Source organism: Pogoniulus pusillus, chromosome 8 (assembly GCF_015220805.1).
Source record: "Pogoniulus pusillus isolate bPogPus1 chromosome 8, bPogPus1.pri, whole genome shotgun sequence".
NCBI lineage: Eukaryota > Metazoa > Chordata > Aves > Piciformes > Lybiidae > Pogoniulus > Pogoniulus pusillus.
Genome location: NC_087271.1, coordinates 16,582,139 through 16,609,019, shown reverse-complemented (window position 1 = coordinate 16,609,019; position 26,881 = coordinate 16,582,139). Strand labels below are relative to the sequence as shown.

The 26,881-nt window shown below is 46.1% G+C and overlaps 1 protein-coding gene across 1 annotated transcript in view; it reads left to right on the top strand.

Moving 5' to 3' along the window:
* Positions 1-338: 338 nt before the first annotated feature.
* The window catches only part of NRDC (nardilysin convertase), a 31,357-nt gene continuing 4,814 nt past the window's right edge, over positions 339-26,881 (top strand). The window contains exons 1-22 of the mRNA XM_064147350.1: positions 339-1,045; positions 5,574-5,880; positions 6,069-6,150; positions 6,781-6,934; positions 8,727-8,800; positions 10,523-10,618; positions 11,487-11,609; positions 12,990-13,047; positions 13,937-14,010; positions 14,175-14,244; positions 15,318-15,395; positions 15,820-15,940; positions 16,020-16,078; positions 17,389-17,443; positions 20,379-20,483; positions 20,720-20,843; positions 21,349-21,435; positions 22,219-22,338; positions 23,504-23,555; positions 24,478-24,628; positions 25,447-25,574; positions 25,946-26,108. Of these exons, the coding sequence (XP_064003420.1) occupies positions 354-1,045; positions 5,574-5,880; positions 6,069-6,150; positions 6,781-6,934; positions 8,727-8,800; positions 10,523-10,618; positions 11,487-11,609; positions 12,990-13,047; positions 13,937-14,010; positions 14,175-14,244; positions 15,318-15,395; positions 15,820-15,940; positions 16,020-16,078; positions 17,389-17,443; positions 20,379-20,483; positions 20,720-20,843; positions 21,349-21,435; positions 22,219-22,338; positions 23,504-23,555; positions 24,478-24,628; positions 25,447-25,574; positions 25,946-26,108 (2,973 nt within the window). The 5' untranslated portion in view covers positions 339-353. The remainder of the gene's footprint in view (positions 1,046-5,573; positions 5,881-6,068; positions 6,151-6,780; positions 6,935-8,726; positions 8,801-10,522; positions 10,619-11,486; positions 11,610-12,989; positions 13,048-13,936; positions 14,011-14,174; positions 14,245-15,317; positions 15,396-15,819; positions 15,941-16,019; positions 16,079-17,388; positions 17,444-20,378; positions 20,484-20,719; positions 20,844-21,348; positions 21,436-22,218; positions 22,339-23,503; positions 23,556-24,477; positions 24,629-25,446; positions 25,575-25,945; positions 26,109-26,881) is intronic.

Here is a 26,881-nt window from a genome sequence, read left to right as displayed (position 1 = left end):
CAGTGACCGCCCAGCGAAGCCGATGATGATGAACCCTCTCTTTCGTTACAAGTTTTGGTCTTGAGTTCAGCGCCTTTAGCTCTACCCAACCTCCGGACTTGGCCGGTGCGGGCAGCTGGGCTCGCCCTGGCCGGGCAGGGCAGCGGCTCCTTTGCCCAAGTCAGAGACAGCCTCTGCCCGCGCCTCCTCCGCTGCGGCCACACCCTGCGCTGAGAGGCGTGCGCAAACTGATTGGTCCTGTCACGAACGAGCGACAGCTAATTGGACCAATAGTCGCGGGCAGTCAGAGGAGGAAGGCTACCCCCCTCGGCCCGGCTGTTGGACTATTCCAATGCAAGAGCAGGGAGGCATTAATGCCGGACCGGCAAGGGACAGAGAGGAGTTCCTGGTCTCTCTCTCCGCTCTTCCGGGCTTCCCCTCCTGCTCTCGGGTTTTCTTTCCTCCCGGCCTGGCTGATGCAAGGAGCTGCCTTTCTCTCCGCCTCTGTTCCCATTTACGGTTTCCTTCTCCCTGCCCATGCTGCCAGCATTCTCTCCGTGAATCAGAGCCGTCCCTCGATCCAGCGGGGGCTGGGATTGGTCGGTTCCCCGCCCCCGGCGCAGCGGCGGGCGCTGAGTGGTGCGCTCCGCGGCCCTCGCGCTCGTCACAGTTACTTCCTCGTGCGGCGGAAGCTGACCGGCTGGCGGCGGGGCCAGGGCGGCCGCCGGGGGTGGCGCATGCGTAGTGTCGCGGCCGCCTTCGCACGGGGCGGCCGAGCAGTGCGGGCGGCGGCGGCGGCCCGCGGCCTGGCGGTGCACGGCCAGCTGCTGCGTGCCGTTGCTCACCTGCAGTGGTGCGGTGCGACCGCCATGCCCGGTAGGAACAAGACGACGTCCAGCTACAGCCGCCCAGATCTGGCGGTGGGGCAGCAGGCCGGAGAGAGCAGTCGCGACGCCAGAGGCCGCTCGCCTCATGGAGAAGAGGAGGACCGCAGGGACGCTGGTCCCGGTACCAATCTCGGCGACCCTGACATCGTCAAGTCTCCTAGTGACCCTAAGCAGTACAGGTGGGGGCTGGCGGCGCCGAGTCTTGTCCCAGAAGCAGGGGAAGGCCTAGGGCAGGGGGGAGGGGGAACAAGACAACATGAGACAGCCTCCGGCTGGTCTCTGGCGAAGGCTGGGGTGGTGTCTCCCCGCCTGCCAACGGGGAACCGGACCCGGCCGGCGGGAATGGTGCGTGCGGGAGCGTGTGAGGCTGGGTGTCAGCCTGCCCCGTGTCCCGAGCACGCTGACGGAGCTGTAACCTCAGGTGCTAGAAGCTGGACTCGTACTCCTGGCCGGGGTAGTTCGGGGGCCTCTCTGTGGGAAATGGAGGCAGGGGTTCCTCGGGGTGTTTCTTCTGAAATGGGCCGTCTGGTTTGTTTACGGTGATGGGGTGGGACTTGCGTAGGAAGGAAAAAAAATGACTTCTTTAAAGACTTTGTTATGGCACTACATGTTCAGGGCGCAGCAGTACTGAATCGTTAGTTTGCAGCCCTTGCTCAGGCAGCTTCCGTTTGCTGAAGTGCAAAATGCAGGTAGTGACTTTGAAAAAGTCTTAATCTTTCCGGTTTGGATGAGCTTCCAATGTGTAATAAATATGGCTGTGGTTTGAGACAAAAATTACTTCTATGCTGCCGTTTCGCTTGTGTTTTCGTTTTATATTTCGAAGTGATACCCATAAATTGCGAAAATGATCACCATCATCAGGAACAGTGTGGCCAGTAGGACAAGGGAGGTTATTCTTCCCCTGTGCTCAGCACTGGTCAGACCACACCTTGAGTACTGTGTCCAGTTCTGGGCCCCTCAATTCAAGAAAGATGTTGAGGTGCTGGAACATGTCCAGAGAAGGGCAACAAAGCTGGTGAGTGGCCTAGAGCACAAATCCTGTGAGGAGAGGTTGAGGGAGCTGGGCCTGTTTAGCCTGGAGAAGAGGAGGCTCAGGGGTGATCCTATTACTGTCTACAACTACCTGAAGGGGCATTGTAGCCAGGTGGGGGGTGGCCTCTTCTCCCAGGCAACCAGCAACAGAACAAGGGGACACAGTCTCAAGTTGTGCCAGGGTAGGTATAGGCTGGATGTTAGGAAGAAGTTCTTCACAGAGAGAGTGATTTCCCATTGGAATGGGCTGCCCAGGGAGGTGGTGGAGGCACCGTCCCTGGAGGTCTTCAAGAAAAAGACTGGATGAGGCACTTAGTGCCATGGTCTAGTTGATTGGATAGGGCAGGGTGATAGGTTGGACTGGATGATCTTGGAGGTCTCTTCCAACCTGGTTGATTCTATGATTCATCACCATCACCTTCACCTTCCCTGTGTCTGGCTTCTCTGGCCGTCTCACAGTGAGGCATTCAATGTGAATGGAGGTTGAGCTGTTGAGTCATTCTTGAAGGAATGCTGTTGGTAACTTCCTTTTTGGCAGAAGATTATTCAGCCTGTGTTAAAGATGATTTTTTTTGATGTTCATTCTCCGCAATGTCTGATCTGTGCAGCCAGTTGAGAATCTCTCTAAGCCTGGAACTGAATTCTGGATTGGTGGTGACATTGGTTGACAGCGGAGTTCCCTGCTGGCTGTGTTAAGACCATGCCCGTTGGCTTAGGCAGAAACTTGCTCCCTCCTTTCTTGTCCTACTCCATTTCTGATTTCTCTGGATCTCTGCCTGCCTCTCTGTATGGCATTCTATCATGGGCTGAGTTGAACCTACTGCTGCTATTCACACCATGCAATCATGCCAGCTTAAAAAATGAAAGTTCTAACTGGAGCAGAGTATGATGGGGCTTGAAGTTGAGACTGCAACATGGGAGGCTTCCTATTCCCGTTGCTGCTTCTGGCATCTTGGCTGTGGGCTCTTTACTGCAGGCATGGTGATGGAAAGAGTGGGAGTTGGGTAGCTTTTGGTTTTCTTACTCATCTCCTGCTTTGTGGGATCCTTGTCTTTCTGCAAATTCTAGAGTTACAGATGCTGCCAGCTTAAGAAATATCTGCCTTTGCTACCTGAAGCGGCATGGTGATGAAGCTCAGGAAAATCCATTGAAGACCACCACTGGCTGTTTTCACAGATCACAGGACATCAGGGGTTGGAAGTGACCCAAAGAGGTCATTGAGTCTAACCCCCCTGCCAGAGCAGGACCATGCAAGCTAGTTCAGGTCACAAAGGAACTCATCCAGACAGGTCCTGGAAATCTCCAGAGAAGGAGATTCCACAACCTCTATGGGAAGCCTATTCCAGTGCACGGGGACCCTTACAGCAAGGAAGTTCCCCTCAGAAGAGTAGCTGGGCCATGCTGGCCTCTATTGCTGCCTGGTTACATTTTTAGTCTGTGTTGTGCACACTAGTTGATGCTCTTGTATTGGTTACACTTGTCCTTTTCCAGTGGACTGAAATGTGGAAAAAGTAAAGAACACCCTTGCCAGTTGCTGCCTCTGCTCAGTATAACCTAAACTGTTCTAGATTCTGCTGAAGTGAAATCTGATAACTTCTAGCAGTGGCTTACTTCAGTTGTTGCCTTGGTGCCACGTGTTTTCTGTCCCAGTGTGTAACGTTTGTGAGGCCGAAGGTGAATTAACATAAAATCAGTATCGTTTGCTGCATTAATGGAGTTGTTTGGAAAGGATCAACAGAAGCTCCAGGATACACCTGGCTAAAGAGCTTTATGGCAAGTTATTCTTCTGGTCTCTCTTTCCCATGCCTGTCTGTTTGTCACCGGCCAGCTTGTGTTCTTTGTGAAAACTTGAGATGTAGAAGGTGGTGATTACAGCAGCAGGGACTTGCCACTCTCTGGGCCTCTTGCTTTGAGCTCCTGGGAGGCTGAAGCACCTGGTGTACAGTGCGTCTGCTTTTCATACCTCTGTTGTGCACTCAGAAGTGCCACACCTGCATGGTGTGACATGTATAGGATGCAAACAGGCTTTCACAATGCCTGGATGATTGACTTTGTACCCAGACATGACCATGCATCTGGTACTATCTGTGCCTCTGCAGTCAGTCACAGCAACTTGTGCACCATGGACTGAGTTTTCCCTTGTGCTTTTGGTAGGGACAAACCTGTGCTGCTCAGCAAGCCTGCAGCAGGCACGACGGGTGTGTCAGTGGTTGTGAAACTGACTGGAGTAGGTGCTGACAGTTCCTATTGGATGAGTGGTGAAAATTGACAGACTTAACCCAGCTACTGAACATTTGTTCTTCAGCCTGTTTCGTAGACTTAGCAGTCCAAGAAGGGTGGGATTTTTCCTTTGTCTGAGTACTGCTTAGCTCTTGTCGCAATACACCCTTTACCTCTTTCCTCTGAATACATGCCCAGGAAATCCAGTTGGGAGAGAAGTCTTTGGAGCAGTTTGTTTCCAAGCTGGTCTGTGGTCTGCACAGCCATAGCAGATGGCCTGAAGCTCTAGGAAAAAGCTGAAACTTACGCTAACTTAGTAACTGGAATTGGAATATTGCTAATTGCACATTGCTGGCAAACATTGACACTTCATCGTGGAAACTGTGAATGAGGCTTGTGAGAAGCACTGGCAGCCATGGAGTTGGAAAGTGCAAAATATACCTTATTTTTCCTTTTGGGTGCTCACCATGTAGCCTGAGCTGGAATCTGCTTCAGAGCGCCTGCTCCCTGGTGACAGCAGTGGGCATGTGGCACGGGTCTGGTCTGCTACAGATGTGCTTTGTAACCCTGTTTTTTCTGGGCTTGGGATGTGCCATGCGTTTGATTTATGCTAGATGGATCAGATGCAACCTGTCCACATCACACTGGTTCTTTGGTTGAATCAGGTGTTTTCTGATCTAGCATTCCTGCCTTTTGCAACTGGAGCACTAGCCAGCGTGAGCTCCTGGAGGGGCACTCTGGCTAACTGGACAACTCGTCACTGGCTACTGCTGATCTGCTGTGAATCTGATGCTGCTGAGAAATCTTACAGTGCAGAGCATTGGTGCTTGCATTCCTCAGCCTGAAAAGTTGTAGAATGGTGCTGAACAGAAGGCTTGTGGCGCTTTTTATCCCCATATGCACACAGGTGCATGAGAAACTCTATGTGTGCATGTACATGCAGAGAGAACTCTGTGTGATACTTTTTGGTAGTAATTCAACCAACCCACTGGGGCTTATTTTAAGCCTGCTGAGGAGATCTTTCTGACACATACCTGCAGTGTCTATGGGCCTCATTTAATCAAAAACTTTGATAAAGTCAAATACAGTTGAGTCTCTGGGGCCTGTTTGGAGGCAAAGACTAAGATCTTAGTTGTGTTACATCCTATGTTTCCAAGAGTCTGCCAAGCATAATGGGCTGTTCAAGTTTGGGTTTGCATCTTCTGAGAACAGGCATCTTGAGGGAGTGTTAGCAGCTTAAATATTTGAGGGAGAAAGAGAGAAATGAAAGCCTAAATCAGCCTCCCTGACCTTGTGGGGAGAAGGGCTTCTGCTGTTCCCTTGAAATACACCTTTCTTATTCATGTAGCTATGGAATAGCAGAAGAACTGTTACAGAAAATACAGAAATTTTATCAATTCTGAAAACTGAGGTTTGGGAAATGAACACATTCACTGTAAATAATTGTTATTTCAGGTATATCAAACTGCAGAATGGCTTATCTGCACTTCTGATTTCGGATTTGAATTACTTGGACGGTGCTCCGGCTGCTTTGTCTGAGGAGGAGGAGGAAGATGAGACTGATGGATCTGAAGAAGAAAGCAATGAAGATGAAGACTCTGGAGCTGAGATCGAAGATGGCAGAGAAGGTTTTGATGATGAGGACTGTGATGAGGAGGATGAGGACAGTGATGCAGATAATGAGGATTTCAATGATCCTGATGACAGTGAATTAGAAGAGCTAGCTGAAGAAGCAAGAAAGAGAGGCTGTACAGAGAAGCAAGTAAGTGCTTAAAGCTGTAGGGTGAAAAAACATACGGGGAATTTTCTGGTGGTTTGAAACCTTGTGATTAGGCCTTCGAACTAGAGTTTTGTATTGTGCATGTCCTGACTGATTTATCTTGTACTTCTGTCATTTTCCTGAAGTGTTTCTTGAAGCATCTCTTCCTGAGAGTGTTTTATTTTCTCTAGTCCGCAGCAGCCCTCTGCATTGCTGTTGGCAGCTTCTCTGATCCTGAAGACCTGCCTGGATTAGCACACTTCCTGGAACATAGTATGTGTTTGCTCCTGTTTCAGCTTCTCCTGCTTCAGTGAAAAATAACTGCTGTCTAGCCCTGAATTTCTGTGGTCTTTTAGTATAACATCAGCTACTCTGTCATTTATTTTCATTAGTTAAATAAATGTTTATTTTTATAAAAGTACTGATTTGTGAGGGACTCTCACTGTAGGAGAAGGTGCCTCACACTGCCTGTCCGGCTGTGTGTTCAGGTGCACCTTGCTGTTCTCTGTTAAATGTGCGTGTTACCAATAGCTTTATGAACTAGGCTGGAGCTGCACACCTTTGTCTCTAGCAAAGACTGATGTGTAAGTAAAACAGGCCCAGGAACCACATGAGATTTCTGTCCAAATCTATCTCAAAATCCAGGCCTTGACTTAGGAAGCCAAGCATGCCTAGAAAGGCGCTGCTGTTTGCAGTTTCCTTGGGCCCCCTGCTGAAGGCAGGTTACAGCAGTCACTGGGTAGAGGACACCGTCTGTTGCAGTTTAGTAGTTAACCTCTGCATGTGAGCTGTGAGTCAGCTGTAGGTAGCACTGTGCTGATGAAGAATAGCTGTAGCTGCCATTAGAAACAGCAAATTAATGTCACCTTGCTAATTTTCTGGATTGTTTTGTTTTTTTTCCAGTGGTTTTTATGGGCAGTTTGAAGTACCCAGATGAGAATGGGTTCGATGTGTTTCTGAAGACACATGGGGGCAGTGACAATGCTTCGACCGACTGTGAGCGGACGGTCTTCCAGTTTGATGTGCAGAGGAAGTACTTCAGAGAAGCACTGGACAGGTAACCTCACATGAATGGTGATTTAGGTGTTCAGGAATGTTTTTGTGCCTCAGGAGCTTGGGTGTAGTTGTTCTTTGTTTTGGGATGATGAAAGCTGTTGCTGAACGTCCATGGGTACTCAACCTACAACTGTGGCTATTGGATCCATGGAAATACTATTTCCCTTTGGGCAGGTTAATGTCTGGGAGACAGTGCCAGTGCAGTGAGGTTGTCTAGGATCCGTGTCTAAGCCTTCATGCTTTGGGATTTTTTTTTTTAAGTAGCATTAGTGTGAGGATAAATCTGATGCAGTGTGGCAGCTGTTTAGGGGGGCAGTGCTCTCAGAATCCCCAGAACTTGTCCTTTGAAGTACCTGTCCTGGTAGAATTGGTGGCTTTTCTGAGTTGTTTGTTCCCGAGTATAAGCCCTCATGGAGAGTGGGAGAGCAGCCTTGAGAACTGCAATACAAGGTGTGCCTCAGAAAGATACTGTACTCCTGATACAGGTTATTCAGTTAAGTGCATCTCTCTTGCCAGAAGTATTAGGTGTGTTCCCCTGTGCTGTGGGATATATTGGGACAGCAGAGGTCCACCTGTTGGCATGGTTTCCTTGGGTGAAAGGAGATGACTTGCCCATGAGGCGTGGCGGCTGAGTATCCTTGTGGGAGGGCAGCCTCCACTGTCACTTCACTTCCACAAAACAGATTCCTGTGGTGACACCAAGGATAAGTGTTTGCACGCTTCAGCACATGTTGCCTAAATTTTACTTCACTTGGGCAAATTCAGTTTTTATTTGCACTTTAGTCTATATTTTTTAGATATTTGAAAGTATGAACAAATCAGGAAATGTAATTGCAATCTGTCACAGCAGCTAACATAGTGGAGGTGAAAGACAGAAATGAGGAATCCTGTAGAGCAGCATCTCATGAAAAAATCTAAATGGGTGGTGCTTATGATTTCTGGTCATTCAAACACTTGGGGATCTAAAGAGACTGGAAGACATCACAGAATCACAGAATGTCAGAGGCTGGGAGGGACCTCAGAAGATCATCTAGTCCACTCCCCTGGCCAGAGCAGCATCATCTAGACCAGATCACATAGGATCACCTTACAGTAGTCTTTAGCTCAGTGAGGTCCTGTCTCTTTTGAGCTGCCAGCCATGTGTTATTGTTGACCTCATGCTGTAATCACTTCAATGCATCAACTAAAAAACTCTGCAAATTAAACACTTTCTAGATTCTCTGGCAGCCTTCTGCAGAGCCTTCATTGCAGTCCCTTTCCATTGCTCTGCTCTCGATGAGTACAGGAGAAGAGATGTATCTAGATGACAGCACTGACTTTTATAGTAGATAGTAAAGTTAGATATTGGAAAACTACATTTCAGGACATAAATCAATAATTCATTGCCCAGTTTTGTTGCTTCTCAGGAACAGCTGAGGATTTTATCTGAAGCATCTGATACTGGTCCCTGTCAGAGGCAGGAACCAGACGAGGTGGATCATTTGTCTTGACCCGGTATGACTATTTGTGGGTTGTAAGGGCAGGCAGTCCTGCACCCATTAGTGTCATGTCCTGCTGTGTCAACTGGTACATCCCCACTCGGTGAACAGGGAAACCTTGCCCTCTGGTTTTTGCTGGTGTCGCACAGCTGGTGTTTGGTGTTCCTCAAGACAGGAGAGTCAAGAAACATGATCTGTAGTGAGACAGGCAACTTTATAAACTAAAATAGTACATGCTGGATTGAATTGCTGGGCTGATGCCCTCCTTCAATAGAAGCTGAAGAAAAATGTGTGATTTTTTTTTTTATTTCATAGGTGGGCACAGTTCTTTATCCACCCACTAATGATCAGGGATGCAATAGATCGAGAGGTTGAGGCTGTAGACAGTGGTAAGTAAAACTGCCTTCTCCTGTATGTTTAGCCCGTCTTCCTAAACCTGTTTGGTGACAGTGGCCATGGGCTTCCACCCAAAGCTGCACTTCTGAGCACTTCAGCCAACTGAAGAGTTCAGCGGCTATCAGTTGCTGTTAGAGGAGAAAAACTGAATGTGAGACTATTACTGCAGAAGTTTAGAAATCTCATTTCTTGAATTAGAGATTGATAATTGTAAGTGGTTTGGCAGTAACTGGTGGGAGAGGTACTTGAGCATGTGGATATTCCTCAGTGAGCTACATACCTATAGCTCCAACATAGCCGCAGTCCTCTTTTCAGTCCTATGTGGAGGTAACACAGTAAGTTGAGGTGATTGTACTTGTCTCTTTCTAACACTGTACTAAGAATTGGCTTCACAGAAAGAAATGGAACCAGATGTAGGAGTGGAGCATTCACTTGTTTTTCCAAGATGTAACAAATACCCTCAGACAGCCCATAGAAGTACACTGGTTTAGAAAAAGCCCTGCTGTTGGCAGATACACCAGAGGCTTCAAATACTTCATAGAAACACAGAATTGTCAGGAATGGAATGGACCACAAGAAACATCCAGCTCCAACCTCCCTGCCATGGCTTGCTCAGAGCCACATCCAGCCTGGCCTTGAAAACATGCATGGCTTCCACCACCTCCCTGGGCAACCTGTTCTGATGTCTCACCACCCTTATGATCAATAACTTCTTCCTAACATCCACTCTGAATCTACCCACTTCTAGTTTTGCTCCATCTCCCCTAGTCCTTTCACTACCTGACGCCCTAAAAAGTCCTTCACCAGCTTTCTTGTAGGCCCCTACTGGAAGGCCACAATAAGGTCTTCTCTGAGCCTTCTCCACTCCAGACTGAACAGCTCCAAGTCATCCTCTTCATCTGTCTTCTGGCAAGGAAAAAATAAGCAATTTGATCATCGTGATTTAGTGTCAATACAAACAAGGGCCTGTCTGAATTAAGGTGTGGTTCTTCAACAGCTTAAGTCAGTTTTCCCTTCACTTGCACTGCCTTGGTCATGCAAATCTGCTCCTTCCCTTGTACCAACACTATAGTAATGAGCTGCTCAGTAAATCGTCAGCTCGATCAGGTGGCTGCAGCATTACCCAGCCAAGAGAGTTGATATACAACTCTTCTGTGCATCTCTTTTGTTACCAGCAGAAATGGGAGCAAGAAAATGCAGCTCAGGAGGGTAAAACTTTGGCAGAATGCCTGAAGTGTTGTAAACCAATTGTAGGACTGCCTTTTTTTTTTGGAAAGTACCGTGTTAATCTTTGAGTGTCTTATTTTATTACTAGGCTGGAAGTTTTTTGTGTGATGTACAGGAGAAGCAGGTTTGTTCTGTCCCGTTCTGCAGGGCCTCACCCTGTAGAATCTTGGTAGCCTTTAGCTCCCATCAAACTGAACAGATGAAGAATGTTCAAATAGGGCAGGCTGGGGCTTTGTGTGCTTCCCCTCCTTATCCTTGTCTTCTCAGCAGTGAGCTGTGTTTTCTTCTTCTCATGACTGAAGTTCATTATTGTTAGGAAGTCCTGCTTCTTGCCCTCTTTCGCCACTCCATTGTACATTAAAGCAAATTGCAAGTTGCATCTGGTGTGTCTGCTTCTCAGTTTGGTTGAGGTTTGTGCTTTGCTTTGTTCTGTGAGAACATGACCTCGAATTTCAGTGTGTGACACTGAAAATTCTTTGAATCAACAGAGTATCAGCTAGCAAGACCCTGTGATGCAAATAGAAAGGAGATGCTCTTTGGGAGTCTTGCCAGGCCTGGACATCCTATGAAGAAATTTTTTTGGGGTGAGTTCTGAATTTATGTGATAAACTTCACTTCAAAGGTGCACTGACTTGAGCTATCTTATCACAGCAAACACTAACCTTTCTCAGAAGTATCAGAGCAGTTACTCATTTTACAGCACAGTGTTTGAGAATAAAAGCAGTTGTCTGCTTTGTATGATGCTTTTCATTCTGACACTGATTTTTGCTGATGTTAAAGCTAGCTTGCCCTAGAGGTATAATTGTGTAGCTTACTGTTAATGTAAAGGTGGTGCTCTCTGAATCATCTCTGTCTTGCTTAAGCTTGTTTTTTTGCTATTTAAATTTCCTGGGGAAAAAAATGTCTGGATTTGTCTGTAAGGAAGATTTCTAAAGTGAGGAATTTACTATTGTACTTGCAGAAGTAGACCTTTACAGCTGTGTGAGTGGAGCAGAAAGGAAATTAGTTCTCTCCCTTCTGGACAACAGAGAGTCCTAGCTCACTCGCCCTCGTGGTGCTGGGGAACATGTGATATGGTGGGCAGCAGTGTCAGTCAGCTTTGGCATGCTGAGAACTTTCATACAGTTCTCTAGTGACCTATACTGTACAGCAGATTTTTCCTCTCTTTCTCTCCTTGGTTTTGCAAATTTCATTGGTGAGAGAATAGCTGGCAACAGGCAGTGAGCTGTGCAGTGCATGGTATGGATGATCAGCAGTGCAGGAGGGCTCTGTCCTCCCTTGTCATAGGAAATGGAAACTTGGGGATTCTAAATTTCAGTTCCAGATTTTTCTTAGTTATTTTTAATGTGTGACCATGACCAAGTCTGGTGCCAGTGGGGAAAAAGATTGTTGGTGTATCTGGTCTTGCAGTAACAAGTGTCTAGGGCACTGACCACCTCTTCATGCTTACAGGTAATGCAGACACGCTCAAACATGAGCCCAGAAAGAACAACATTGACACCTACACCAGGCTGAGGGACTTCTGGCAGCGCCATTACTCTGCACACTACATGACTTTGGTTGTGCAATCTAAAGGTAACATTGGCTGTTCCCTAAAAACAGGCTTATTGCTGCTGTTATTGTAGTGCTTTTGGCACCAGTTCAGCTTTGCCCAGCCCTGCAGGAGGTATTTGCAGGTAGATGTTTTTTAAATTTGATTTGCAAATGAAGCAGGACATGAGCCTGTCAGCCTGCCTCTTGAAAAGCTTCTGAGTAGGTTCCAGATTAACAAAGAAGGTAAAATGTCAAAGATCTATTTCAAGCAGAATCTTGTAGGAATGTGGAGTCAGACCACTTCACTCTGTGGTACTGATTTCTCTGCCATCAGCTCTGAACCTTGACAGAAGATGATAGAGAGCCTGAAATGGGATCTTCCAATTGTCTTGTTTGGTTTGTTTCAAAAGAGATGTTAAAATATAAAACACATTTCCCTAGGAAGAACAGAGGTCAGAGGGTTTGTTTTTTTTTTCCCACAATAGACTGCATTTTTTTTGCAAGTGGATTAAGTTTCATTTCAGCAAACTTCAGACCTATGGGTTGTTGCTGAGGAAAAATTAAATGTCTTCAAGTGAAGCACGCAGTAGAGCCTTGGGCTGGAAATAACTAGCTGTGTGTATTCAAGCTATGTATGTGCTTGGGGGTTTTTGCTGACTGCTAAAACTGATTGCAGTTCCCATCTGTAAAGTGGAGATGGTGATATTAGAGGTGGTAATTCTTTTCTTCTGTGCTTCTATTTTCTGTCTAAAGTACTGAATGCTTCTTGAATAGTAATTTACACACAGTGTTTCTTCTGGTGATTGAGAATAAAATCATGTAGGTGGTAGGCAGCCAGGTCAACTTTGTGTTTCTGTCTGTTAATACAAAAAAGCCCATGAATTTTCCCCTCTTTAGTTGCTGTTAAGCATGTACAGTATCACTTTGGGAGTTCAGAATACTTAAACAAGCAGTTCCAGTTAGCCATCTGAAAAATAAAACACTGCAACTTCTGTTTCTTGATACACTTCTTTCCTAAAAGAGGATGAGGATAAGGAATTCTTAGCAGTGTAGGACTGTATTTGACTGTGTGTTCTGGACAGAGTGATGGCATGAGCCTTGCAGGTGCTGGTGTTCCTGTAGATCCTGATGTCAGTAATTTCTTTTCACACAAGATGCTGCTGGACTTTAAAATCCCATTTGTATCAGCCTGAGATTTCAGCACTAGATACAACACTGGAGCTATGGCTGAAGTTCAGTGGTAATTAAGAACAGGTGTAAGCTGACAGCTTTGAAGCTTTTAATTTAGAATTCCACAATTTTAAAACACACTGACTTGCAGCCTCTTTAAAACCACAGCTGGTGAAATAAGATAAAGGCTTTGTCTTAGATCTTCAGGAAATTGCATTTCTGGCTTTCTGTTTTTTTCTCTCCTTTTATTAGAAACACTGGATACATTGGAAAAGTGGGTGACAGAAATCTTCTCTGAGATCCCAAATAAGTAAGAGGTTTTTGATGCATAAAGACATTGCAAATTATAAAATGGTCTCTTCTCAATGATGGCTTTAAAAAAAAAATCCCTTAATGGAGAAACTAAGGAAATCCTTATCCAGAAAAGATGGGGGGGGGAGAAGAAAGGCAACTTTAGAAATTAAAGACTGGAATGAATTTTTTCTCTCAGGAAGATTTTGTTTATGCTTAGCAGTTCTTTAGCCTGCAAGCTGTGTGGGACTAACTTGCAGCAGCATTTGCTTAATCTCTGCTGCTACCTTGGTTTCATGAAAATCACTCAAACCTAGATGATCATTTCACGTTGCTTACCTTTGCTTTGTGTCAAAAATAATTAGCAAAGTAAATGAATATCAGATTTTAGGGTGGCAGCTGCTCAGAACTTGACCTTTTTTGGAACAATTCATTCTGAATGTTAACTCACTTGAAAAGCATTTTATTTCCCCTTCATTTTCTGCTTTTACAAGATGCTGCATAGTAATGTGCTTGTGAAGCCTAATGCCATACAGAGGCATGTCCTTGTTCCTCCTTCCCCACAAGAAAACCCCATCAGGAGCCAACACAGGGAGTTGTTTGCTGTACTTGTCTTTCCCCTGTAATGAAAGCAAGCTTTTTACTGTTACTGCCTTGGAAAGCAGGAGAGGGAGGAGCTAGTGGGGTATCCAAGTCTTGGGCTGTTGCTCTGTGCACACAGAAGGCTTTCGAGCTCCAGACTGCCTTCCAGTTTGGGCTGGGTGGTGGATCCTGGCTGCACTCGTGGAGGGCCATGTTCTGCTTGCCTGCTCTACTGCCTTTTGGCAAGCTGTGGGTGCTTTCTGGTGATTATCTCAGTGAAGCCTGGATCTTTGCCAGTAACATCATGCTCTAATTTTACTTTGAAGTGGTTTACCCAGACCCAGCTTTGGCCACCTGACTCAGCCTTTTGACACACCAGAATTCCACAAGCTTTACAGGGGTAAGTAGCACAGATGGGTGTAGATGTCTTCAGTGCCTTCTCTCTGTGATGAGAATGCTGTGTAGAAGAACTCTCTGTGGTTCTGACTAAATGTAGCCATGCTTTCTGTACTCTTTAATAATTCTCATCTCTGTCTATATACTCACATATTTCTTTGTGTTTAGTTGTTCCAGTCAGGAAGGTTCATTCACTGAGTATCACTTGGGCACTTCCGCCACAGGAGCAGTATTACAGGTACAGTGGTGCTGCATTTACTTACTGTGTGATGTGCCGAATAGGTCGTTTGCTTTCACAACAGACCAGAGAATCTCACTCCGTGTTTCACATTGCTTTAGTTCAGCTAGGAGAACACTTTTAAAAATGGATCAGTATAGGCTGGGGACTGACCTGCTGGAGATCAGTGAAAGGGAAAAGGACCTGGGGGTCCTGGTGGATGAAAGGTTGACTGTGAGCCAGCAGTGCATTCTGGTGACCAAGAAGGCCAGTGCCATCTTGGGGTGGGTGAGAAGGGCTGTTGTTAGTAGGTCAAGAGAGGTTCTCTTCCCCCTCTACTCTGCCCTGCTGAGGCTGCATCTGGAATATTGTGTCCAGTTCTGGGCCTCTCAGTTTAAGAAGGACCTCGAGGAACTACTTGAGAGTGTCCAGCACAGAGCCACAAAAAGGGAGTGGAACATCTCTGTTATGAGGAGAGCTGAGGGAGCTGGGGCTCTTTAGCTTGGAGAGGAGGAGCCTGAGAGCTGCCCTCATTAATATTTATAAAGATGTAAAGGTGAGTGCTGAGAGGATGGAGCCAGGCTCTGCTTGATGATGCCTGATGACAGCACAAGGGGCAATGGGTGGAAGTTGAGGCATAAGAAGCTTCATGGAAACACAAGGAGGAATTTTTACCCTGTGAGGGTGACAGAACACTGGAACAGGCTGTCCAGGGGGGTTGTGGAGTCTTCCTTTCTGGAGATATTCAAGACCTGCCTGGTTGTGTTCTTGTGCGATCTGGTCCAAATGATCCTGCTCTGGCAGGAGGGTTGGGCTGGATAAGCTGTTGAGGTCAGCGCCTAACCTGTGAACTGATGCAGATATAGCTCCTTTTACAAACTGAGTTGAGCTGGTGCACAGCTGATGAATGTCATTCCTCACTAACTTGGATGTTCTCAACTCCTACGTTTTTAGCTTATTATCCTAATGCTGCCTCTGTGCAAAACTTGGCTTGAAGAAATAGGCAGTGCTGATTTTCGTCATTTTTCTGGTGATTGAGTTCTGTCTGTGAAGAATTACTTCCCGTGTTTAATCTCCTTCCCATTTTCTTTTAGGGTGAAGCCACTCCATTATATTTCCTGGTTGGTGGGACATGAAGGCAAAGGCAGTGTTCTTTCTTTCCTTAGGAAAAAGTATGTATTTTTTTAAAGGATAATAATGAAATGCTTTGCTGTGATTAAAAGAAAAGCCAACTCTGTTCTGTAACTGGTTTTGCTACACGTGTAAAAGCAGATCAAGCCTACTTTTTTGTATCAGCATTTTAAGTGTCATTTAAACTAAACTGATGATAGACCTGACTAAGAAATAAGTGGTTTCGGGTTTGTGATCAGCAATACCTGTGACTGATCATTAGAGATGTCCCAGAGATAACTTAGTTCTTTTACTGTCTCTCTTAAATTCTGTATCTTGAGATTCACACCTTCATGTTGGAAAAGCTTTGTGTAAGCTGTAAGCAGATGGAAGGCCACTTGAGTAAAGCTCTGATAATGCTCATTGTAACAAAGCCCACATAGAGCTAAAGTGAGTAACTAAGAAGTGCCTTTAACTCTTCCATAGATTTTGGGCTCTTGCATTGTATGGAGGAAATGGTGAGACAGGATTTGAACAGAACTCCACTTACTCAATCTTCAGCATTTCTGTAACATTGACTGATGAGGGTTACAAGCACTTCTATGAGGTATGCTTTGCTGCAACTTGGATTTTCTCACTATTTGCCTAATGTTTGGAAAAGTTAATCTGTTCCTTTCTGTCTGCAGGTGGCCCATGTTGTGTTTCAGTATGTGAAGATGCTGCAGAAAAGAGGGCCAGATAAAAGGCAAGTGTTTGCCTCTCTGTCAAATCTTTGTCATCTTATCCTGCTCCATTACCCTTTTGTTGGTAGTGTTTATACTTGGTGTGGGGATGCTGGAGCATGAATAGTGAACCAGCACTGGGCCTTGTCTGAGTGGGAAAAGGGTCAGTTTCACTTGCTAAATGTTTGTGCTTGTTCCTGGGGGCATTTAGTTTGATTTATTGTAATCAGGCTTCTAGTGTTAATGAGCTTAGGTGTGAGGTGCAGTTCTGTGTTTATTTAAACACATCTGTTGAGCCAAACCTCTGGCAGACAGGCCTGTATTGTTCTCAGCTTAGCCTTCAGGTTAATTTTGTATCGGGTTTTCACTCCTTGTATCTAAGTCTTCCTTTGAGAAAAACAGTAGAACTTTTCTGTCTGTTAAGAAATAGCCTTTTGGATGGAAGGGAAGTGTGTGTGACACTGGCTTCTGCAGCGCCACAGGCTTGGGGCAGTGTAGCTGGAAAGCTGCCTGCAGAGAGGGACCTGGAGATTGTTATTGACAAGCAACTGAATATGAGCCAGCAGTGTGCCCAGGTGGCAAAGAAAGCCACTGGCATCCTGGTTGGGATTAGAAATGCTCTGTCCATCAGGAGGAGGGAGGTGATTGTCTTTTTGTACTCTGCTCTGGTGAGGCCACACTTGGAGTGTTTTGTTCAGTTTTGGGCACCTCATTACAGGAGGGATGTGGAGGTGCTGGAGCCAGTGCAGAGGAACACAAGGAAACTGGGAAGGGGCCTGGAGAAAAAAAATCTTGTGAGGAGCGACTGAAGGAGCTGAGGCTGGTTAGTGTGAAAGAGAGGAGGCTGAGGGCAGACCTCATGGCTGTCTACAACTACCTGAAAGGAGGTTGTGGAGAGGCTGACGCTGGTCTCTTTTCACAGGTGATAGAACAAGAGGGAATGGCCTCAAGCTGTGACTGGGTAGGTTTAGACTGGACATGAGGAAGAAATTTTTCTCAGCAAGAGTGGTCAGGCACTGGAATGAGCTGCCATGGACATGAGGGGTGGTGGAGTCACCAACTCTGAAACATTTAAAAGTTGTTTGGATGTGGTGCTTGGGGATATGGTTTAGGTTGCACCTTGTAGAGCAAGGATCTCGATCGCACTTGGTGATCCTGAGGGGCTTTTCCCACTCAAATGTTTCTGTGATTCTATATCCTGTACCTGAATGAGTCACTGAGCTCACCACTGATGCCTTTCCTAGAAGACTGTTTTTTTTTTTTTCAGGATCTTGGTGTATGTTGTGGAATTCCGTAAAGGAAATCCATTTTCATTCTCTTCTCCATTTTACAGGATATGGGAAGAAATCCAGAAGATAGAAGCTAATGAATTTCACTACCAGGAACAGGTATTCATCCACTGTTTTGTGCTGAATGTAGCTAAACCTTGCAGAGGCTTCTTTTTCAGCTGTGAAACACATTTTCAAAGTTCTGTTCAACCAGAAACAGATTTTCCGCTTTGTGAGGCTGTATTTTGCTGAAAAATGTTGTAGTTCAGGCAGATACATACAGTGACTTGATCAGAATTAAATAGGACTTATTTCATTATCTACCTAGTAGGCAGATAATCATGTGGCCCTTGTGTGTCCATTAGTGGTGCAGATTTTTTGGAGCTTTCCAGTAGTTTTGCCTGATTTCAGTTTGTTTAAGCTATTCTAGCTCTGCTCCTTTCTAGCAATAGAAGAGCACTGTTGGGCAAAAAGTGTGGCTTGCTAGGGGCCTGGCCTGAAGGGAAGAAAAGAGAAAGTAGTGGATCACAGGATGTTAGGGGTTGGAAGGGACTTTTGGAGATCTTCCAGTCCAACCCCCCTGCCAGAGTAGGATCAGAGAATCTAGCACAGGTCACGCAGGAACACATCCAGACAAGGCTGGCAAATATCCAGAGGAGACTCCACAGCAGGGGTCCTCAAACTACGGCCCGCGGGCCGGATATGGCCCCCCAGGGTCCTCAATCCGTCCCGATGGTATTTACAGACCCCCCCCCCCCCCCCCCGCTGGGGGTTGGGGGTAATCCAAGCAGTCCCTTGCTGCCACTTAATCTGCTCGCTGGCCTCCACAGCCCCCAAGCACCCGCCGGGTCTGGGCTGGAACCAAACTATAGTCCAGCCCCCGACAGTGTCTGAGGGACAGTGACCCAGCCTCCGGTGTAAAAAGTTTGATGACTCCTGCTCCACAGCCTGTGTTACTGCTCTGTCACCCTTACAGTCAAGAAGTTCTTCCCTGTGTTGAGGTGGAACTTCCTGTGCTGCAGTTTCCATCCCTTATTTCTGTGCCAGAGCACAAGTGAGCAGAGGCTGTTCCTGTCCCTTCCTTTCTGACCCCCAGCCCTCAGATATTTAGAGACATTGCTCAGATCCCCTCTCAACCTTCTCCTCTGCAGACTAAGCAGACCCAGGGCTGTCAGCCTTTCCTTCTCAGGCAGTGCTGCAGTCCCTTCAGCACCCTTGTAGCCCTCCCTTGGACTCCCCTAAGTAAATCCCTGTCCCTCTTGAACTGGGGGGCCCAGAACTAGATTCCCAATTCTAGGTGGGGGCCTCACTAGGGCAGAGTAGAGGAGGAGAACCTCCATCCGTCTGCGATTGGAAGTGGAAAGTTTTTTTTCTTTCCAGATGCTCTTAAGACCTGCCAGTTTGCTGTGAGCATCAGGATGTCAGAAATGTCGTTTTTAGCAAGTCCTTGCCTTCAATATAGTATATAGAGGATATGGAGTGTCTTGAGTGGTCTGTGAGTAGCGGAAGTGGTATTGGCAAGTGCTACAGGGAGCAGGGGCTGCTGCTAGCAGCCCTCAGTGCAAGATAAGAGTGGTGGGTTTCTTTGATACAAACAACTGCACACTGATGGATAAGTGCCTTTTAACGTGGCATGTGTGCCTGGGGATATGATTTAGGTTGCACCTTGTAGAGTAAGGATCTCGATTGCACTTGGTGATCCTGAGGGGCTTTTTCAACTCACATGTTTCTATGATTCTATATCCTGTACCTGATGTAGTGGAACACAGCTTTCATCAGTTTGTTAGCAAAGTTCAGCTGCTGCAAATTATAACAGACTGTTTCTCCTAACAAAAGGTTTCCTCAGAACTGTAGAGAAGAGCTACAACATCATGGGGCCAAACTGCTTAGTATGCTGGATGCAGCAGGAGTCGGGTATCTGCTGCCCTGCATACAATTGCAACATCCTATCTTCACTCACTGACAGCAAAGTTGTCCAGTTTGATTTTTTTTTTCATCAAAATAAAGCTATTTAATCCTGGAAGGTTCTTCCTGGTTGGTTTAGTTCTCCCACCCAGTTTCATGTTTCCCAGAACTGTACCTGCTTTGACAGGCTGTGTGCTTGGCAGCGTCAGGCTGGGGCAGAACAGAAAACACCCAAGTTCCCTGGGGAAATCCCTGCTCTGGAGAGTCCTGTCTGCGTGGCCAATTGATTGTGAGTCATCCTGAAGAGATTAGTGCAGCGCAGGCATTTGACTCAGAAAGTGAGGATCAGAGATCCTGCGTGACAGGGTTCTGCATCTCAGGGGCAGGCGAAGATCTCGGTTGTGGCACGCTGGTCTTCTGGGTGGAGAGACCTGGTACGTGGCCACCCTATACGTGGTCACAGAAGCATGTATTTGGATAAGCAGTTAGGTGCCCCCAGGAGTGGTTTTGTGTTTCCTCAGATGTGCAACTTCTTTAGAAAGTCTTGGCCGTGTCTTTGACAATGTTTACAAGATGCAGATGCATCAAACTTGCCTCTTTTTAGGCAAACTGATCCGGAGCCAGGATCTGTATCGTTCAGAAAGCACTCGGCAAGAAGCTCTCCTCTAGGCAGTTCTAAACAGTCAAAAGGCAACCCATACTTGTATGTCCAAGTGGGAGGAGCCCTTCCTGCAAGTCCTGGCAGAGAACTTGGGATAGGAGCAGAATCAGAGATGCTCATGTAGCAGCAGCAGTTCTTTAGCTTGCTCTTTCCAGCTTCCAGACCACTTCAGACGTTGCATTGTGTGACTGCTGGTGTTCCTTGGGGCCATGGAGTGCATTCCACTGGGTCCTTGGTGGGTTTAATGACTGTAAATGCATGCTCAAGGCCCATTCTTCTGTAAAGTTGATGTCTGATGTTTGTGGATTCTCAGGGGAGTCCTGACCATTAGACATGGTTATGAAACCTATTTAGTTGAATAATGGAAACTGAATGCTGTAACAAGCAGAGGATGCAACTGGTGCTCAGCAAACCTGACCACTCATGCTCTTCTCAGACATGTTATGTTTTCTGATTATGTGAAAAATGCCTTTATCCATTTGCCTACAGACAGATCCAGTTGACTATGTGGAAAGCCTTTGTGAGAACATGCAGCTGTTTCAGAAGGAGGATTTTCTGACAGGGGACCAGCTCTTGTTTGAATACAAGCCTGAGGTAAATGTTCTTGGAACTCTGCATGTTTTGATGTAAAGAAAATCTAGGCATCTTATATGCTGTAGGCATACAGAGATTTGTGTTCATGAAGTTACTCTCTTTTTATGCTCAGAAAGCAAATCTCCTTTTTTTGTAAAATTCTTAGATCATCTTCTCCATATTATTGGAGCAATAAGTCTGCTGGGATGAGCAGAGCCAGAGTTGTATTGAACTGAAATACTGTCTTGAACTTGTAGATCATTGCTGATGCCCTTAACCAGCTCAGTCCTCAGAGAGCCAATCTTGTTTTGCTGTCTGCTGCCAACGAAGGCCAGTGTCATCTGAAAGAGAGGTGGTTTGGAACACAGTACAGTGTGGAAGGTAAACAGCAGCAGGAACTTGGAGAACTTAGTCATGCATTAGAGAGAGTAAAAAAGTGACTACACAAAGTAGTAGCACATGGAAGAAAGGCAATGAATCCTCAATGCTTTACTGACCTGTTACAAGTCAGGTAGTTGTTCTTTGCTGTCAGTTGATTCCCACTCTCTAATTTACCATAGCTTTAGGAGGTGGGGATCCCAGCCAGCCCTCCTTTTGGCTGCCATTCAAGTCCCAGTCAAGCAAAAGAACACAAACAGTGAAGGCTAGGGCCTGTTAGCAGCTGGATTACTGTGCAGGCAGGTTTGATTTACTTTGTAATAGAACTGCTTTAGTCCTTCTTCAGGGTTGTTTATGGGAAAGGATTTAGCAGCCGCGATGGCCAAGGCAACATGAAACACCTCTTGTAGATCTTCCTGGAGACAGCTGAAAGATGAGAGGACTGGCTTAGGAAACAAAATAGCAAGGCCTGCCTCTTGGACTAAATGTGCCTTATGGTTCTTAATAGATATTGACAAGTCCTGGAGTGATTTATGGGCCAGCGACTTCGAGTTAAATCAGGATCTGCACCTTCCAGAAGAAAACAAATACATAGGTAAGGCACCTGAGCAGGCACATAATCTTCCAATCATAGAATGATAGTCATAGAATGGTTTAGGTTGGAAGGCACCTCAAAGATCGTCTAGCTCCAACACTGCCACCCCCCCTCCTCCCCCGACCCCGCTCCCACCAACACACACACATCACCACCCACCACCACCCCCCCCGCGCCGTAGGCAGGGACACCTCCCACTAGAACAGGTCACTCAAGGCCTCACCCTACCTGGCCTTGAATTCCTTCAGGGACAAGTAGTCGTTCACTGGATAATTTTCTGTGGTGTAGAAGCAATCGTAATTTTTACCTGAACATCAGCCTGGTTTTGCAAATTAAAAATAAACTAAACATCCAAAACAAATGAACAACCTCTAAACAAACAAACAAACAAACGGAAAGCCCCTCTGTTCATTTGTTTTTATTTAATACTCCTTTATTTATGAGCTTAAGAACTGGGTGGTTTGGGATTTTTTTAAGGTGTAAATGCGGAGCTCACATAGTCATAACAGAGACACTCAATGAGAGTTAACACATTGCTCCGGGCACCTTGAAAGAGCGATTTGATTTGGTTAATCCTGCTGCGTTTGCTGACATCTACATACCATCTGGCTTTGTTGCCCAAACAAATGGAAATAAAGCATTATTGTCTAGAATCTAGCAAACTGTGAGAGGAAAAAGGCAGTTTGTTGTTTTCAAAGACTTTCGTGAACATAGCCTGGCTGTATCTCTAAAGCTCACTAACATTTTTGTTATGGGTGTTTGATTTGTTTGTTTTTTTCATAGCCACTGACTTTGCTTTGAAAGTTGCTGACTGTCCTGAAACAGAATACCCAGTCAAAACAGTAAGCACTCAACAAGGCTGTCTCTGGTACAGGAAGGATGATAAGTTCAAAATCCCAAAAGGTAAATGCCTGAGGGCCTTGAGAAGAACAGGGTATTCCATCCTCTTATCGGATGGATTTTTGTGTGAAGGTGAATAACCCCTGATGGTGTTTTCGTTTATCTCTGTGCTTGCTATCAGCTCTTTCAAATTCCTGTTGATGTGTTTGTTAGCGGCAATAAAAGAAGGCAGTTAAGCTACCTGGCAGCACGGAAAACCTTGCTGATCGCAGTTGTCAGGGCTGGAAGGGGCCTCGAGGATCACCCAGTTCCAACTCCCCTTCCATGGGCAGGGACACTGCCATTGGACCAGGCTGCCCAGAGCCACATCCTGCCTGGCCTTAAAAACATCCAGGGATGAGGTTTCCACCACCTCCCTGGGCAGCCTGTGCCGGTGTCTCACCACCCAGCAACTTCTGAACAACTTCTTCCTAGCGTGTAATCTAAATCTGCTCTCCCCTCCTCTGGCTTGGATCCGTTTCCCCCAGTCCTATCACTGCCTGACAGCCTAAAATGTCCCTCAGCAGCTTTCCTGTGGGCCCCTTTCAGATACTGGAAGGCCACAGCAAGTTCTCAGAGCCTTCTGTCCTCCAGACTGAACTGTCTCAACTCTCCATCCTCGGAGGAGAGTTGCTCCAGCTCTCTGATCATCCTCGCAGCCCTTCTCTGGACTTGTTTTCTGATACCTCAGGTTAAAACGTGTATCACTGTGACGTCTCTGATTGCTGAGGTCTATTTGTGGGCATAACTGGGCCAGTAGAATTCAATACTGAGATAAGGGCTTGGAGACCAAGGAACACATTAATTAGAACAGACTGCAGACTCTTCTACAGAAAGAATGTAGCCTGGATCTGAGACTAATGTGGAAAAAATATTGCTGCTTTCAAGCAGATTGCCACATTCTTAGTGGCTGTTAAGCACATGTCCTGTGGAGTGTTTTTATTTGTGTTAGTCACACCACATGAGTTAGTGTGCTGCAAAGCACAGCTTTGTGCTTTCTAATATTTGGTAATTTTAAGGGAAGGTTTTGGATTGAAAAAAAGATGTTTGATAGTGACTTAATATAAGCAAAAATCTCTTCTTAAGCTGAGTAACCTTTTTGATAAAACTCAGATTATGACCAAAGAACAACCTGGTGGAGATGCATTTGACTCCAGAGGTCACTCACTGAAGATTTTTTTCCCCACAGGTTATGTTCGATTCCATCTGATCTCGCCGTTGATCCAGCAGTCTGCAGAGAAGTGAGGGTTACATTATTGATGCTATATTGCCATGCTTAGTGACAAACCACAGAGAGAGTCATTTTAAACAGGAATAGAACAAGGCTTCCTTTCCTCATGTTCTTGGTGTCCTCTTGGGTTTATTTGTCCTTGTGGAGGTGGTTCTGCTGCAGATTGCTGCTGGAGCAAACAGTTGCTTGGTGTATTAGATATTGTCCACAGTCACGGCCTGAGTCAGCAACTGGGAGCAGAGGGAGGGACTGTCAGCAGCTTTTGGAAACCTCTGTGTGTGCTGCACTGCTAGCTAGTCTTAGGCTGGCATTGCCCTTTATAATGACTCTCACAGTACTTCTATCATGGCTGAGGCTTGCACATAGCATGTTTTAGGAAAGCCTTCATGCATCTGTTTTCATCAGGGCTTTGTTAGTTTGAGCCTTGAACTGGAATCCAGACAGTGACAAAAATGTGAAAGCGAGCATGCAGTTTCCATGTCATGTAGCCTGATATGCTCTAGCTTATTTTTTGGTCTTGATAGAAAAATCATCAACTTATTCCTCAAGCCTTTAGCACAGCCAAGTCCATCCACCCCCTGTCCCTTTACACGAAGTGTAACGGTTTCATTTGCTGTCATTAGGCCGTGGCACATCATCGTGTGCATTCCCACCTTAAAGAAATCTTCACTTCTGTGAAGCTCAAATCTTATTCATTGCAAAGAATATTTGAATGTCCAGAGAATGTTGAAGTAGTATCAGATGATTTTTGGCAGAGGGAAACTTGTACTCTCTATTCTCAGGCTCATGGCAATTTCTTTCTGAATCTCCTTGTGTTCAAGTATTAGTTTCTGTTGGAGAATTTCTGTGTACCATCAAACTCATGGGGGTTTGACATTTCTCTTTCTTCTATCCCATCCTGCCTTTCTCCCTCTGCCCTTTTCCCCCCGCAGCATAGTTTTGTTTGACACGTTTGTAAACATCCTGTCCCACAACCTGGGTGAGCCAGCCTATGAGGCCGATGTTGCTCAACTGGAGTACAAGCTGGTGGCTGGGGAGCATGGTTTGGTCATAAGAGTGAAAGGATTCAACCACAAACTACCTGTAAGTGCTGCTGAGTGTTTCTGGGTACCCAGCCTTTCAGTTCAGGAGCTTGGTTTCCTAGCACGGGAGCCTGGCTGGGTGTGTAGATGGGCTAGATAAAATTGGAAGACAAAGGTGATGCAGCAAATGCTCTCTCCTGTGCTGATGGGTATCGAGAGGTGGCTGTATTCACTTATACATTCACAGAAGCATTCCAATTGGAAAAGCCCCCTGGAGTCATCAGGTTCTCTACAAACTTCACCCTTAAACCATATCCTCAAGCACCATATCCAAATGACTCTGGTACAGGTGATCCTGCTCCGGCAGTGGGGTTGGACTAGGTGATCTTTTGAGGTCCCTTTCAGCCCCTGACGTTCTGTGATTCTGTGACCTTTTAAACACGTCTGAGGTTGGAGACTTGGCCACCTCCCTGGGCAGCCCAACAAGCTCAAAGTGACTGACCTTAAGCTGGCAAGAGAAATTTTCTTTCATTAATAAGTGTATCTCCACTAAGGCTTCAACTGCCTTTCCATAAAAGAGCTATGAGCCTCCCATGTCCATATGGAGTGTTAGAGCCTTTCCATCTATAAGCTGAAGTTATTTGTGTCTGAGAAGGCGTTTGGTCACAACTTGACTTTGCAGGTACTGCTTCTGAACGTACTGGGGATGTAGTTTCTTTTTGTTGGGCTGCTGAAGGCTGACCTGAGCACTGCCTGTCTCTAATGTTAACCAAGCAACAATGGCTTTGGTTATTACTACATTAGGATTAACTTTTAAATGGGTTCTTGACAAACACTCCTCCCTCAAACCTCCTTGATTTAAAACTGTTCTCTTCACAGCTTCTATTTCAGCTCATCATTGATTACTTGTCCAACTTCAGCTTTACTCCAGCAGTTTTTGAAATGATAACAGAGCAGCTGAAGAAAACTTACTTCAACATCCTCATCAAACCTGAGACCCTGGCCAAGTAAGTTCTGTGGGAAGGCAAGAAGTGACTGCACAGCAATTGCTGAGGTAGAGCTGAAGAGCTCAGGAGTTGCTGCTCTATGCAGGGAGAGGCTTGTTATAGAGTTTGCTTGTAGCTTAGAGAGCTCAAGCAGCCCTGCAACCAGCAAATCGAATGTGTGGATTAGATTGGACTTAGATTGGACGTGGAAGGAGCTCCTGTTCTGAAGTGACCTGGAGTCAGTAGCTGATGTCGAGGGAGGGCAGAGTTAGCATTAGCTGCTGGGGACCACCATGTCCCTGTCTCCAGTATGACCCTGAATGGGAAATGAGATCTCTTCCTTTTAAAAACTGTTGATGGCCTGTGGTTGTGTTCTGCTTCCTGCATGGCAGGGATGTGCGCCTGCTGATTTTGGAGCACGGCAGGTGGTCCATGATAGACAAATACCAGACACTAATGAAAGGCCTCTCTGTTGAGTCTCTGGCCTCCTTCGTCAAGGCTTTCAAGTCACAGCTCTTCGTAGAGGGTCTTGTACAAGGAAACTTCACCAGCAGGGTAAGTGCAACTTCAGCAGCTTGTTCTTCAGATGTGCTTTAATTCAATTCATCTGCCAGAGCTCCAATGCCCACCTGGAGGCTTACTGGTACAGGGCAGCTTCACCTCTAACAGCTCAGGAGTGCTGGTCTGAAGAAGCCACTGGGCAGTCCATAGTTGTCAGTGTGAACAGAAGTTTCTAAGAGTTTAGATTACAACTGCAGAGAGAGAAAAGTGTAGTAAAATACAACCTGTGAGCTGTTTCCCCTGCTGGCACTGGTTTTGTGGTGTTGGGTGTGTTGCTGTATTTGATAATGAGAACTTTCCATGGCCATGCCCATGCAAGGAGGGCCTCACTCTGGAAATTGGATCGCTTGCATGGTCTGATCAAATGCTGCTGAGGTCCATCCAGTTATCCTCAGTCTTGTCAAACACCAGCAGTGGTCATCAAAGACAACTGTTAGAACTAGGTCACACATACTCCTGCTGGACTTTTGAGAAGAGGGCTGCAGAGGGGCTTGGCTCCGTGTACCTTGTGTCATTGAGTGCTTGTGTATGGCACAGGAGACAAACCTTCTGCAATTAGGACTTTAGCCAAGAAGTTTGTCTTAGTTGGTGCTTTGTCCTGAAACCACTTAAATTCTACTAAAGAAAAGATGCAGATGTTCTCTCGGAGGTCAGGTTAGCATAATGTCAGCTGTCCCCTCCTCTGCACCTGAGGATCTTCATTTCAAATGCACCTCTTTGACCTCAGCTCCTTTCACAGTGTGGCACACACAGCCCTCTAACTCCCA